At 36.8% G+C, this 16,169-nt stretch overlaps 1 protein-coding gene across 1 annotated transcript in view; it reads right to left on the bottom strand.

Annotated features, from left to right (window-relative positions):
• LOC106462745 (coiled-coil domain-containing protein 137-like) overlaps positions 1-16,169 on the bottom strand; it is a 53,463-nt gene that overhangs the window by 17,802 nt on the left and 19,492 nt on the right. The window contains exons 3-4 of the mRNA XM_013922696.2: positions 6,381-6,621; positions 237-319 (exon numbers count right to left, since the gene is read on the bottom strand). Coding sequence (XP_013778150.1) covers positions 237-319; positions 6,381-6,621 — 324 coding nt within the window. The remainder of the gene's footprint in view (positions 1-236; positions 320-6,380; positions 6,622-16,169) is intronic.

Here is a 16,169-nt window from a genome sequence, read left to right as displayed (position 1 = left end):
TTAATAACAATTAGATGTCAATGAGTTTTTTATCTATCAAGTACAAAAAGCCTTAAATAGTTTGGTTATCTAGATCATCTCAGTCATGAATGCTAATAACAGAAGACCGTAATTGGTGCAAAACCTCTTCTTCAATGCACCAAGATAATTTACCATTCTTCTTATTATAGATTAATGTAGTTACCACAACTAGTAGTGTAAGCTCCAAAGAGTTTTACGGAGAAACTCATAAATACCTTTTAAATAAGCAAAATCATCAATTTTTTCTTCTTTTTTCATTCTCTTTTTTAATCTCTTCTTTTCATGAAAATTTCTTTTCCTGAAATTATATGAATTCTAAAACCTAATTTCAAGTAACAAAACTGAAAGTGAGTTACACAATACCAAAAACAAAACAAAAGAAAAAAAAATATATATATATATGCAGAACTGGAATGAATTATGTAAAAAAATAACAATGTCAGAAGCTAACACTGAAAATATATTTCTGATACATACTTATCTCCTCTCACATAACAGCTTTCCTCATTTTGTGCTGGGGTAAAGCCAGTCAGTGTGGTGAACTGCATGTCGTGAATTTAACCAGTCCAAAACCAGACGGCATCAATAATTTTTCATCTGGGCTGTGAGAAGAGTACACACCAAGTCACACTCAGGAGGAATCCTCCATGGCCCATCACCCAAGCAGCTAGGAATTAGTAAGTGGCAAGAACTCCCATACTTCACTAGAATAGAGGGGGAAGGTGTGGTGGGGAATCTGGGGTGCAATGGGTGACCACAAAAACTCTATTTTGGAAAGTAGACTGGTCCCAGTTTATATATTTAACTACGACCAGAAGGACAGGCAGAAATTGTGACACTGCTTTACTCATGATAGTCTATGAGTTGGTGCAGTCTGAAAGAGACCTTACTTATGAAGCAACATACTGCAAGAAACCCTCCAGTAGTCTTGTGGAACACCCCATCTTATTAGTAAGCATTACAGACATCAAAAGTCACATGGTGCATATGAAATTTAAGTATATCCCAGCAGGTACTGCTGGTCACTCAGTAAGATCCCAAGGTGTAGAAATAGGCCACTGTAAATGTAAGAGATATAAAAAAAGAACTTACCCAGTCAGAGCTAGTGAGCTATGTAGAATGGCAACAGGAGAAAGTTGATATCCTGAAGAAGAAGAGACAGCCAGATGATGAAGATAATGTGTGACAAAAGTATGCAAGGCAGTCCACACATCAGCTTGCATGGACTCCACCAACAGATGATGGAAGTGAGCAGCCAGAGAGAGAGAGTAAGGTGTTGAATTTAGTGAGAGGAGACCTGAAAGAGTTGATGTGAATTTACATCCAATGAAGCACAGGCTAAATGTATGAGCTGCTGTAGCTATCCCTTGAGGGTAATGCAAATATCTTGGGGAGATACAAAATTCTATAAAATATATAAACAGGAGTGTGAAAAGCAGTAGTGAGGGCCAAATAACAATGAAATGCACAGATAAGTCAGAGAAAACAATCTGGATCAGAACAAGAATACAAGTGAGAAATGGAAGAAAGAGAAACAAGAGCAAAAGCACTTTATCCTGCACAAGCCACAGACATTTTTGGGAGAAAAGTGTAATCAGGATAATGAAGAGTATGAGAATGTTGGAAAAGAATACAGGAAGCATCAATGTAAAAATTCAGCAAGATGTGGGACAGAAGGACAGGAAGGGGAGAAAGCACGACTCAGAAACCAATTACAGAATGTACACCATTTTCGTGGACAGACCAAAAAGGAAGGAAGTATGAACAGAATGAAAAAGAAGGAAGGCTACACGTGAAGAGAGCCTGCAACATCTTGCAAGGGACTGAACAAAACTCAAACATCAAGCCAGGGTGACAACACAGCCAAATGGGAGAGAGAGAGGAGTGAGACTGAATGAGTCGGGAACATGACAGAGGTATAAAAAGATGAGAAGAGGACTGGAAAAGGTGTGATAGAGGAAACCATGGCTGAGCCAGCCAGTGCAGAGCATTCAGGAGGACCCAACATGGAGTGAGTAGAATGATGGATAGCACATGAGGGAGAAGACAAATATGAGAGTAGGCACAGAGAAAAAGGTTGTACTAATCCTAACTGAATGCATCCACAGCAAGAGCTGAAGAATGAGAAACCTGGGATCAAAAAACTGGAAGTATAGTGTTGAGATGAGTGCCAAAAGTATTTAGAAGAGTGTCCAGATGAAAGCAAAGCTACTGAAACACCAGAGGATCAAGGGACCACTCCATAAGGAATTATCTTGTTGGGCCAGAAAAAGACAATCTGCAACAAGAATCAAGACACCCAGAACAGGACAAACTATTATTAGATGTATATGTAAAGAATGGGTCCAGAAAAAGAAGTTGAGAGTGTGGAAACAGAGAGAGTGAGACCAGGTGCCTCCCTAGCAATTGATAAAGGAGACAGCAGATTTGGCTGTATAGATAGTCACTAGACATTGAAGAACCATAATAAAAAAATTATTCAAAGTCCAACATCGTGCCAAAAGCTCTAAGGGAGTGATATGAAAGGAAGGATCATCACAAGACCACCAACTCAAATCACTTGAGAGTCAAGACATGCCCCCTCCCATCTTATCAAGGAGGCATCTGAAAACAAATCAAGCCTCCCAGACAAGAGTAAGGAATAGGAACACCCTCTATGGTATTGGGTGTACCAAGTCACCAGGTGAAGTCTTTGATAAGGAAGGAGAAAGAAAAATGGTGGAGGACAAAGGAACACAAGTGAGGAACCGCTGATCATGCAGAGTTCATTGCAGATGTCAAAAAGGAGCCTGATCCAAGGGAATATGGGATTCTATGGAAGTATAAGTCCCATTCAGGCCCCAATCAGGAAGAACTGCAGGATGAGAAAGACAAAAGTGGCAAAAAAAAAAAACAGTAGAGAAAGGGCAAGAGAGGAAAATACATGACAATAATGGGAAAACACAAAATTATTAAATTGAGCTGCTTTGTAGTCAGCAATAGTTGATCATGCAGAGATTACTGTAGATGTCACAAATAAGCCTAACCCAAGGGAATATGTGATTCCATGGAAGCCTAAGTCCCCAAAAGAGAGAGAGCCTCCAGAACAGTGAGAAATGGAAAAGATAGGGCATGGAAACTAATTGCTCTACATCCCTCAAAAGAAGAGGAGTAGGCTGGGCCCTGTGGAGATGCAAACTGAAAAACACCCAATTGAATAAGAAACTAAATGAGTGTGAGATATGACTTCTCAAGGTTAGTGAACCTACTCAGACTTATCACCTCCCAAATGAAGAGAAGAGGATGAGTGTAGGAGGCTTGTTGGAACACAGACAAATGAGAAAAGAAGCATCTGAGAAGTCCATTTCCGTCATCACAAGACCCGGGGCAAAAGACCACCATAGGGTAGGACAAGTTCCCAGAGTTAATAGACGGAGGTCGATAAACTGATTGAAACAAAAAATAACTAAGACCAGATGCCAAGCTATGGATTCCACAGGAATCACAAAAAGACAGGAATAAATCCTGAAAAAGGATGAGAACCCATCTGAGTCTTTAGCCACTAGGTCCAACATTGCCGAGGATGTTAGCAAGAAACAAGATCCTTGGAAGAAGAAACGTACAAGGAACAGGACACAATGGAGGAGGAAAGGAAAAAAGAATGGAAAACTCACCGACAGAACTTCCAATATTCCACAATCAGCCACAAATGGAGGGGAAAAGTCCATAAAACTGAATAAACAGGACACACCAACTCTGAACATATAGGATAGTCACAAACAAGATTAAAAAGTCTATGAGCCATGGAAAGGACAGATGAGAACAAAGGGATAGAAAGTGGTGAGTGGGAGGGAAGAGGAAGCAGGAGGAATGGAGATAGAGAGAGGTACAGATGGAGCATGGGAAGTACTTTAAATCAGTGAGGATAAGGAAGAACAAAAGACAGAGGATTTGACCTGAAGAGAAGATTCCAGAGATTAGGAGTAGAAGAAAGGCAACACAGCATGAAGATAGGCCTACTCATATGAGGTAAAAAGGAAAGACAACAAGGCATGCATGCATCAAAGTAGTTGTAAAAGTAATTGAATACTGACTAGCATATCTGGATAGAAAGTAAAAAAACAAAAAGAAGAAATGGAATAAATTACAAAGAGAAGGAGTGAAATATACCTGAGAAACTTAGTCCTGAAATTACAAAAAAGGCTTAGGTAGATTCAAGACAATATGGGTATAAGATTAAGCAAAGGTAGGTAGTGGGAAAAAAAGTGGTATGTCAATTACATAATAAGGCACACGTCTCATGAACTACTACACCACCCACCACACAAAAGTCATCACTTCTCCTAACAGACAAAGACAAACTCAATGTCAATGTAGGTATGAAGTCAGCATCTTGTTGTCTCACACCAGGCAAAGTGGAAGTTACTGATATTAATGAAATAATATGGAAATAAATAGCCGCAGAATTTGCAGGTGCAGAAAAATGTTGGAAAGGTAAAATCCAACAATAAATACTTCCACAACAGATAGATAAGTACCAAAAAATGCCTCTTTCTGAAAATTTCATGAGATAAAAAAAAAGACGTCATTACATACAAGTGCCAAATCAAGAAATTGTGATTGGGCTCTACAATATAGAATGAGTCAACTGCACTAGGAGTAAGTGTCACACTCCTACTGAAGAAGGGTTGTTACATGCTTATTTGCATGCTACAATGCAGCTATACCACATGTAAACATGTGATGTTAGGTGGGAGCCTCAAGGGTAGTGGCAAGTGAAATTTGCACATATAGAGGACAGCACAAATTGAGGAAAGCTATTATGTGAGAGGAGGTAAGGTATTGTATCAGAACTTGTACACTTAGCTAACTTAAAGCCTAATATATGGCATGTCAACTGTTTATATAAATTAGTTAGTCAAACAGATATTAGCATAAACAACACTATTTGAGATTTAATTTTGGGGGTGGGAACTTTTTTACAGAGGTCATTGGGCCACTGGATGATTTGTTTGTTTTGAATATTCACACCAAGTTAAACAAAGGCTATGTGTGCTATCTGTCCCTAATTATGAACTGACAGGTTAAATGGAAACCAGTTAGTCAACAACACCCATCACCAACTTTTGGGCAACCCTTTTCTGACCAAATAGTGGGATTTGACCATCACTCTTATAATACCTCCGTGGCCAAAAGTATGGAACCTGAATTTGCGACAACAAACCAAAAAACATGGACACTTGGACTCACTGTATAGAATTCTAACAAAAAATTACTAATTTTATGATAATAATCTTATTCTCCTTTACTTCTAAAAGATGAAGTGGCACATGCTGTTAACTTTATTGTCCCTTTGTACAGTGAAAATGCACCTAAAGTATACATGTGCTTCCTCACCCTAAAATGTTGTTTATACATTGTATACACCAGCATATAATTGATCACCTTGATATGTAGTTGTGTTTATGCAAAATTGTAAAGTCAATCCCAAGAATTAAGTGTATGCAACTTATCCTGTACCTGCTACTAATCTCATTACTCACTATTAATTTCATATTTTCATTTATAAGCAATATCAGGAAGTAATGCTTATTTTCTTCAATAGAAATTCAGTAGTTTTAGTACAATAATGTTGTGGTAATTTCTAGGAACCCATGGACCATTGTTTTTAATTTTCAGCTTAATATGTTGCATGTATGAAACTTTTTCATGTACAACAGTTTAAGATGAAAAGGTCACTTAATTTAAATCATTATACCCGAAGACAAGGCTTCTTTTGGCTTTTCACATTTTTCTACAATAACTTTAACCAAATGAATATTTTTTTCACTACTTTATATTTTTAAAGCCACAAATTTTTAAGTAAATTTCATATGATTACTCTAACTTTATTTCAAAAACCTTAACTCAACAATATTTTAGAATTGATATTCTATCATTTGGCAACATTTATTTAGTAAAAATCAGGAAAAATATTTGTATAAATTAATTTTGCACAGCTACAAGAAGTTTTGTCTGTAAACATAGTGACTGTTGATAACTTCAAGCAATGACAGCTCTCCACGTAGGTCAATGTACTATGATGGTGACTATTAAAAAACGAATAAATTTCAGTAATGTAGCATATAGAACAATGGTATAGCTGTGGCTGTAAACTGTCCCAGTTTACCGATTTATTATGTGTAGTTGTATAAGAGTAAAAGGAGTGGTCACAAGACTTGTGAGTACACTACGTTGTAAGATATACTGGGTGAAAGCCATTTCAATCCACATGAAAAGGTTGATGAGAGTTAACAAAGTTTAAGCCTCCAGTTCTCATAAGTCAAGTTATGACTACTGCCTTCCAGTGTACATAATTATAAGTACCTATATGTACTCACTTTTTATTAGATTTTCCATTATCTTTAATTTGGGAATTCATGATGGCAAGATCTTGCTCTTCCTTATTGATTCCATATTTTTCTTCTATACGCACCTCTGCAATAGCTTGTTCTGTCACACGATGTAAACGTTGAATGAACTGAAGCTCACTTTCATATTTTTCTTGTTGAATCTTCTGAGGTATGTCTTTTAAAGGACGTTTCATTCCCTGTACATCACCAACCATAAGGTCACTTGTTACTACATAAAAAAACAAACAAGAAACTAATTTTCAAACCTAATATGAATGTAAATAGAGTATTAATTAAGTAACAAATCTTAATCTACAAAAACAAGTTTGAATAATCTCATTAAACTTTTACAAGTTTTGACAATGAACACAATATTAATAATTTTTAACTTATCTTTTCAACTAAGAGGCTTCTTTGATAGATTGTTTAGGTAAAGTATTCATGATGAAAGTTAGTTGAATGAATGGCTACTACCAATCATAACACACGTTCCACAACCCAGCAGAATACTATAAAGACCAACAACACCTGACCTGAAGATAAAAGGATGAAGACTTTCGAAATGTTGTCTTCTATATTTGTGTTTCTAAAGAGGCAGTTGCCATCCATTCAACTAAAGTTATAATTTTTCAAAAACTGAAAACATATTTCTGATAGGTTTTTACCTCCTCTCAAATAAATAGCTATTCTCGTTCAGTGCTACCCTCTATATACCATAAGCCTTGAGCTCCAACGTACCTACGATCAACGTGGTTGAACTGCATCTCACATGTAGATCATCATGTGACAACCCTCCACCAATAGGAGTGCAACACACCCTCCTGACACATGTGAATCCCTCTATTCGATTCTACCGAACTATCACTCAGAGTTCTGCTAGAAAATGGAAGCACTGGCTTCCCACCCTTCCTCCCCACTGAAAATGGAGGCAAGTACCTATAGGAAATACATTTTCAGTATTGGAAAATTATAACTTCTGATACAGTACCTTACCTCTTCTCACATAAATAGCTAGAATCCTACACTGAATAGGTGGAGGAACTGGTAAGAGGGAAAGAAATAAACATCCTTTGAAAACATCTGAAGGACACCCTAAAAGGAAGGATCCTTGCAGTAGAGGATCATACATGAGAGACCACTCTACTTCTGTACCAGGTATACTCTATGTTCAATGTGGAAAGAGGTGATGCACACATGAGTGGAAAAAAGGGAGGAGCACATCCAAAAGGGAGAAAAGAATGGTTGGATAGGGATCCAAACCACCCAATATCTGAATCTCAATCCCATATATGACAATACATGGCAAGTCAACTGCATCCACAACCCAACCATCAGGAACTGACATTTATGCAAAGGTAGGAAAGAGGATTATACTGTCTTCACCTCAGGTTCAGCAGACTGGAGGGAAATATCATACCCACCAATCTGTGAAGAGTATACATGATAGCAAAGTGATAAAAAGAGTGACCAATCCAGGAACCCTATATCCGGATGATTGGAATAATAAATATATCTCTATATTGTAAAACATCCCACTCAAAACCAATCATACTGGAACCACCCCCAACACAGTAACATCCTCAGTAAATGAAAATCTTCAAGGAATAGCACAAGAGGAAGAACTGTAGTAACCTGCATGATCATCCACTGTGACCCACAACACAGTAGCAGTGAATATGAGTCCAACTGAGTGAGGGGAACACAGACATTAGTAATACATGTGTGAGGACTTATGTTGATTGGTCCAGCTCTGAATCCAAAACCCAGCCATTGGGAACCAATATCCATGTGGGGGTAAGATGAGGGATACCAAATGAAGGGGTGAACTGCAATTTTGAAGGCTCACTCCAAAACTACAACATCCCCTTGGATAGACCCATTCAGATATGGAGTGTAAGATTGGAGGATATCTCATCATCTACACCAGCCCTACTTTCAACTGAGTGGATTCATTATTGTTTGTATCATATATCACTATCACATTCAAAAAGATGCCTCCATGGTTCACCACCCTAGTGGCTTGAAACTAGAAAGTGGTAAGAACTCTTGTATACTCCACTGGAAGGAAAAGGGTGAAGAAAATGTTGTGTAAAGTCCGGAGGAACATCAACATTGGAGATAGTGCAAAGGGAGACCACAAAAACCCTAGTTTAAAAAGCAGACCACTCCTGATTTATTCAATCTAAGGAATGGCAAGGATAGACAGCTATCCTCTTCTGCTTTATTCATGAAGTCCATGGGTTAGTATGGTCCAAAACGGGCATATGAATCAAGCAAATATTTAGTGAGCAAGCCTATGAGCAATCTTGTAGAACACGCCATCTTAACAGTGTAGATTTAGTGGCCATGGAAATTATAATTGTTAAGTCATCATGGCCTTACAGTGCAGATTTCACTATGTTAAGTATTCCTGGACAGGCACCACTTGCCACAGAGCAGGATCTTAAAGAAAAAAAAAAAAAAGGGACATGCCCCAGAAAAATAATAGGTATATATACAAAAAAAGGTAACTTACACAGTTACAGTTTCACTGAAGAGTGAAGGATGGCAGCAAGTGGGAGATGGCAACCCAATGAGGAAGAAACAGCTACCCAAAGCAGATAATGGGTGATGGAAGTATTAGGTTTAGTCCCAGTGCTCAATGGAAGAAGTACCTCCAATGTACGATGAGGGTGAGATGCAGGTAAAAGGGAAGGTACCTGATCAAAGTGAAGACACCAGGAATTGTCTATGGAAAAAAAAGAGACAAAGAACAAAAAACCAATCAAATCAAAAACCAAATCAAAAGGGTAAGGGAGGAAGGAAATATCAAAAACAGAGGAGTTGTGCCAGGGAACAATTGGAAAGAAGCCTTGAAGGCAATAAAGCAACCCAGAGCATGTATGGGACATAGAAGGCCATCTGGGATACCGACTGGGAATAAAGGTGGGAGATGGAAGGAAACAAAAAGGAAGAACATGCCAAACAAGCTTCCAAAGTGGAAAGTAGGAAAAAACTGATCCAAAACAAAAAGAACAAATTGAGCTGAAGAAGTTGAGTCAGCCAGAAAGAAGCAATCAGAAAGACCTGACACAGAGTGGCAAGGAGGAGCGAAATCACCCAGGGAAGAAAGATGACAAATGGGATGAGGAAATAAAGGTATAAACAGGCTCCAATCCTGTCTGAATACACTGACATCCAAAGCAAGTGCATTAGGAACTAAGGATAAACGAACATAAAACAAGCTAAAAGGGCAAAGCACAACCTGGTACCCAATGCCATGGTGAAAAAACATAGGACAGTGCCATAAGGAAAGAAATAGGAACATGGGCATAAGAACATAGAATGTTGTCTTTGGTCATCAAAGTGTGTTAAAAGTAAAAAATGGAATAAACTAAGAAGTGACTGTGGTGGGACAGATCGATCACAGAACTCCAATCTGCATGAAGAATACACAACTAATGGAAGAACTCTTAGATGTACAACAGGTAAATGACAGAAAGGTGCCAGACATGGAACATGAATAAAGAATGCAATGTTGAAAGATATAAACTAGCAACCAAAAAAGCAAAAATGGAAAGAGTAAAAGATGGCAATCACCCCAACATGGAGATAAGGAGGAGGAAGGTATCCCATGAAAATCCCCAAGAAATAGGTGGATTACCTTGGAAAGGAGGTATGTGGCAGCTAATACCAATAGCAGAGGCAATAGGGGAAGACAAAAGGCTAGAAAACTTAGCTAGGGAGAAAGAGATAAGAATAACAGATTCTGCTTCCCTGTACAGGCAACAGAGATTCAAAATGCATAGAAGCAAGAAAACAAAAAACAATCTGCCTCATGGTTGGCTAAGGCAAAATGAACCAAAGCCTGTGGAGAACAAGGCATGCCAGCACCATCTCTCAATAGAGAGACAAAAAAAGGTCAAGCATGAACCAAAATATCTGGAAAAGGAGGGAAAAAACAACAACAACTGTGAATATATAAAAAGGGCTGAGGTAGGCCTAGCAGACTCCACAGTAGAGACCTGGGTAGGCCAACTCATAATAAGGTGGAAGAAAATTGTCAAAATAGATGTCGTCCTGAATGAGTTCAGCAGTTTGAGAAGGAAGGCGAGCCATATTGGGAGAAGGTTGGGTGGACCTTGGACCAGGGATGCTAAATGAAATTAATTGTAAGAAATATAAAATATAATTAATTACAAAAATCAAAAAGTCATTATATTTTAAAATTAAGTAGGTGTATACTGACAATAAAAAATTTTAGTAGATGGTATTTGTTGAAGAAACAATATATTTAATCTAATTTACAATTCACCAGTAAGATGACTGACAGGTAAGCCTAAAATTACACCCAATCTAACATTTTAGTACAAAGGCTATCACTAAACATTTATTAATAAAACCCTAACCTTACAAGAATTATGTACAAATCTAGCTAAATGTATGTTATTGAAACCAAATAACTACAAATAATAAGATTAATATCAAAAATATTCAAAAAGCTATAAAAGTATAACAGTTTATCTGTCCAAAGCCTGCGGACTGTGTTCCAAATGTGAGGGCTCCCAAAGATCAACTCATATAACAATCCATCTCCCAATGTATTAAAGTGAACAATTCCTTAGTCAAGTACCTGAAGCCTGGGTAATTGTGCTGGAAAAAATTATAGCATTTTCGAAATGGAAATGAAAGTTCACCCCCCCCCCCAAAAAAAGATGTGAAGAACAATAAAGGTAAGTTATCATGTTAAACTGGCAAAGTGAAGCTGACAAAATTAAAAATATCTCCACTTCATATGAAATTTAAAAAAAAAATGCGGGAAGAGAGGACAAACAAAAAACATCTCGATGATAGCACTGCCAAATGAGAAGTCATAGTTCAGTAGAATCGATTAGAGGGAGTCACGTGTGTCAAGAGGGTGTGTCGTTCTCCTATTGGTAGAGGGTTGTCACATGATAATTTACATGTGACACACAGATGAACCACATTGATTGTGGGGTACATGGGAGTTCAAGGCTTGTGGCAGGTGAAAATATTTTTTGCATATAGAGGTCAGCACTGAACGAGAATAACTATTTATGTGAGAAAAGGTAATTTACCATATCAGAATTTCATAAGAGGCTTCTTTTCATTCGAACAAAACTCCTACATGTAATAATATGTAACTGTGCCAGTCTATAATGAAATCTTTATCAGACTATAACCCTTCACCAATTAGTGATACATCCTACTCTTGACCACATTAAATAGACCAAAACCTCATTCCTGATGAGGCAATAAACGCACACTAGAAGTGGGAAGGAGAGCAGGTGATTCTATGAAGAAGTATCTATATGAAATACATTTTCAGGTAAGTAAAATATTAACTTCAGAAATGCTACTAAACTCTTCATAGAACAGATAGCTAGAATCCGACATTGTGAAGATGGTAGAGGGACCTATGTAATACTGAAATGATGAATTCCTTTTTCAGAATACAGCAACAGAAAAGGAAAATTCATGGAACTTATCACCCATTATGAATGGAGGTGGACACAGTGCGAGCATCAGTTGGTGGAAGATTGCATTCATCTCAAGCAAGGAATACTATTCCCCTACTACAAGTGGTAATGCAGAAAGGTACTGTCAGAAGAACTTCTTGGGTGGTGCTAATATGTCACAAATATGAGTGAAATGTAAAGGCTGCTTTCAACTTGTCTGTATATCTCAGGAGATTGGTAGACTGTATATGTGTAGTGTGGCTAGAGCAATATATATCAAGCCTTACAGCACCTGAAAAATACTTATGTGATATGCTGAGCAGAATGAATAGGTGTAAGGATAAATCGTCCCCAACCTGCATCCCATGGAGAATAGAAAACCCATCCCAGTGATTTTAACCAGCTGGATGGTTGTGACCAGTAGGTCTGGGAAGGTCTGTTTCTTAGTGTAGGGGATGGCCTGTACTATGCCTCCAGGTAGATACCCCTATCCTTCTTTCGATCAAAGTGTGTGTCTATGTTTACACTCAGTCTCATACCAGTGGGATTACACTAATCTGATGGGAAACTATTCATACTGACATTCCCAGCAGCTTGGTACTGGAGAAGCAAGGGTTCTCCCACTCCACTAGAAGAAAAGAGGAGAAATGATTTCATGTAGGGGAGATTACAAGAGAGGTGCATGGACTAAACGGGAGTAACCTATCATCTGTATAAAGTCCCACACTGAAGGACTGTACAATGGGTTATCATGAATATGAAAACCTGGAGCTAGATAGGTGTGAGGGCAAGAAACCAAACTAACGACATTCATTATTTTTTGCTGTTGTTTGAAAGTAGCAGTACCTCATGAAAGTAAAACGTACAAGTTCTTAAGCAGTCTTGCAGAAAATCCCATCTCAACAACAGGCATTAAGCAGAGCAGATGGGCATAATACTTTCTGTTATCCCCTACTCAATGCAAATTTCAGGAGACAGAATCATCTCTGAGAGGTAACACCAGCCACATGATGGGTTCCACTGTCTTCAGAATTTGTATTTTGCTTTTTATCCTTTGAGGTAGTTGCTTTTTATTGAGGAAATTGCAAGAAAAAGAAATAACCAACAATATACCTTTTAAATGCCTCTAAGAAGATTGAAAAATGGCAACAGTAGGGAGATGAAACTCAAAAGCAGAAGAAATGTCTTAAAATGACACACAGCATAAGGTAAGCATTTTCAGTTTATTCAACAATTTATTGTAAAGGATGGGCTTGAGCTTGGAATAAAATAAGGTCCATTCTTGGCTGAATTGTTGACACAGCAACTTTGAGATCCCTCCCTTCATGCTAACAAGATCACTTTTGTTTTCACTGCTGTCAGAGCAGAAAATACCGACTTGCACAGGTAAGGCAAAAGCATGTTCATTGCTTTTCTTGACAGGTCAACGTATTCTTTACTACTAACACCCAGAAATTCCCAAGAGGTTTTATCACTAGGTAGTTCTATGAACTTATCTTGAACTGCAACTGGCATATAAGTAATTATACTGCCATTAAGTGGATCCAATGGTGTTCTTTCATTGATCCTTGGAAGTAATCTGCAAATTGACACTGAAGTTTTCTGAGATGAATAGAAACAAAGTCACAAATAAAACTATAACTTAACTCATTTTCTTCCAAAAACTCACTAAGGCAAGGAAACATTTCACAGTTTCCACTTTCAAACAGGTTTATCCACAGCAAGTTTTTGTGAAATGCAGACACTTTGTCACTCAGCTGCAAAATATTGCTATTCTAACATTGCAGTGACAAGTTAATGTTGTTGAGTTTACTGAAAATATCAGCCATGTAGCACAATACTAGAAGCTACTTTTCATCCATAAAATGCACTGTTAGTGTGGGGTTGCAGTCTAACAAAAAATACAAAGTTCACCTTTCAGTTCTACAGTGTGACTGAGTACCTTCCCACAAGACAACCAGCACATCTTTAAATGCAGCAGGAGTTTGCCATACAAGATTCCCACTTCTCCACAAAGAATGCAAAACAGCCTGCTGTTCAAAGCTCTTGATTTTACAAAGTTCAAAATTCTCACAGTATTTTGTAGCACTTTATTCCTTTGGGCTGCAGTTTCTTTGAAGCTAGTAATTCCCTGTGTATGATACAATGTGTAAATGTTACACCTGGAGAAAGAGCACTTACTTTGGTTTTGAACTCTTTCTTGTTTCCTATAAACAGTTGCCCTATTAGTGCACAACTCAACCCAGATAATTCAAGATTTTTTTATGATGAAAAAGTCATCATCAAAAGAAAAGATAACTTCTTCTGTTGCTCTCCCTTCCAATGCTTGGTAAAACAAAAGCTCTTCACACACTTCCTCTTCGTAACAGCATCATACAAATACCAGAAGCTAAGCTAAATTTGCAAAAGCTGTGGATTAATCAAGTTGTATGATGACTTTTAGTTTATAACAGCAGGAAGAACTAATATCTCTTGTATATTGTGTGGCGTCATGTTTTTCCTGATCAAATAAGATACTCATGGTGTAAGTTTATTTCACTTCATGATGCCATCAAATAAAATCTGCAAACACATAATGCAATGCAGTTGTTCTTCATTGCTAACAACTCCATAAATGAAACTAAATCTTAAATAATCTTTAGTTTATCAACAGAAACAGAAACTGAGGAAGTATTTGGTCCAGCTATTTAATAACTATTTCTTCTGTTTATTTATTTCTGAGCTATTACCCAAAGAAATATTTTTTGCTAATATGTAACAGTCATTCTTGCTTTCAACAAACTAAGAAATGTATAATAATGTCCAAAAACAGAAATTAATAAGCTGACAAATCTGCAAAAAAATTCTCATGATATCTTAGTGATCCAATCAATGATCATGTTGCTTTTTACATGAAATAAATCTAGACCACTGAAGTATTCAGGAATGTAGATGTAGGAAGTTACATTCAATAAAATCCACAACATTGAATTCATGGAATATATTCTTATTTCTGTGTTTTCTTCTTTTTTTTTCAGTAATTTTGGTTTGTTCATCATACTTAGGCCTTGGCCATATTCATATCGAGATTAATAACTGGCTTCTGACAAAACCTGAATACTGCATTGATAATGATGGAAAATATTCCTTTCAAAGAACCATATCACAGATTCTGAAGCATGTGTTCCATTAAGAGAACATGTGATTAAGAGAAGAAATCAAAATAATACAAGAAAATGTATTTGGTACCAGAATCTCCAACTGTAATAAATTTAAAATGTGTCTATTTCAAAAAATCATAAAAATGAAGGTAAGAAAGATAACATTTTATCTTTTGAGTCTGATCAAAATGATAATTTATGAAGTTTATTAGCTGGATTCAACACAGCATTGGATAATTCTATACGGGATCTATGGATTTGACCAACCTAGTAACCATCATAAAAAAAATTAGGAAATAAATCTAAATTACCCTTTTCACTTTCTAGAATGACTGTACATTGTATGAGAAAAACCACAGTTGCTTATCCTTGACAGATTAACCCTTCTATTACGGGTAGGGTGTAATGCAGCACTGGTTCAAATTAGATGTTTGTGAAATTAAAATACTAAGTCTATAGTTTAATATGAATTAGAAACTCAAATTACCAATATGGACAAGCTAGAATATAAAGTAAAAACGTCTTATCTTTTCTATTTGTTAAGATATTTCTCATGTAATAAATCAAGCATAGTGGCACCCTGCTCACCTCCTTCCATTTTTGGAAACACTCCCTTATAAACACTTACTTCTATACATGACATGAATAACCAATCTGAAGCTAAGAATGTCCCCTAGTGGTTTTTTAATCCTTTCTAATGCACCTAGCATCATTTCTTTTTTTAAATCAAGATTTCAATGAAGTAAGTTGTGTCTTTAGTCTGCTCAAAATTGCATATTTTTTTAGACCCAAATATAGCTTAATTACTACGTTTGATAAATTATAATAGAATTCTATGGTATTGATGTACTAATTTAGTATTTTTAGTTATTGAAAAGTATATATAAAATCTAAAAAAAATATTTTGTTTCATGTCCTCCACCTACAAAAACGTTAAAGGCTTAGCAACCTATGTCAAGCAGCAACCGAGTACAAAGGTCGTAACCAGAAGAGATAATTTGTTAGTTTACTTCTTTATTTACTGTTCTATGTTTTAGGAAAAATATGTTAATAAACTTATTTCAAAATAGCAATAATCTATATACATATAAATAAATGAAATGTGACTGTATTTTACAAAATACTAGTCGACTAAAACACAGCAAAGACAAGCTACTTTGCACAGACCAAAGGTCACC

Source organism: Limulus polyphemus, unplaced genomic scaffold (assembly GCF_000517525.1).
Source record: "Limulus polyphemus unplaced genomic scaffold, Limulus_polyphemus-2.1.2 Scaffold1238, whole genome shotgun sequence".
In the NCBI taxonomy this organism is placed as follows: Eukaryota; Metazoa; Arthropoda; class Merostomata; order Xiphosura; family Limulidae; genus Limulus; species Limulus polyphemus.
This window is presented reverse-complemented; position numbering and strand designations above follow the sequence as displayed.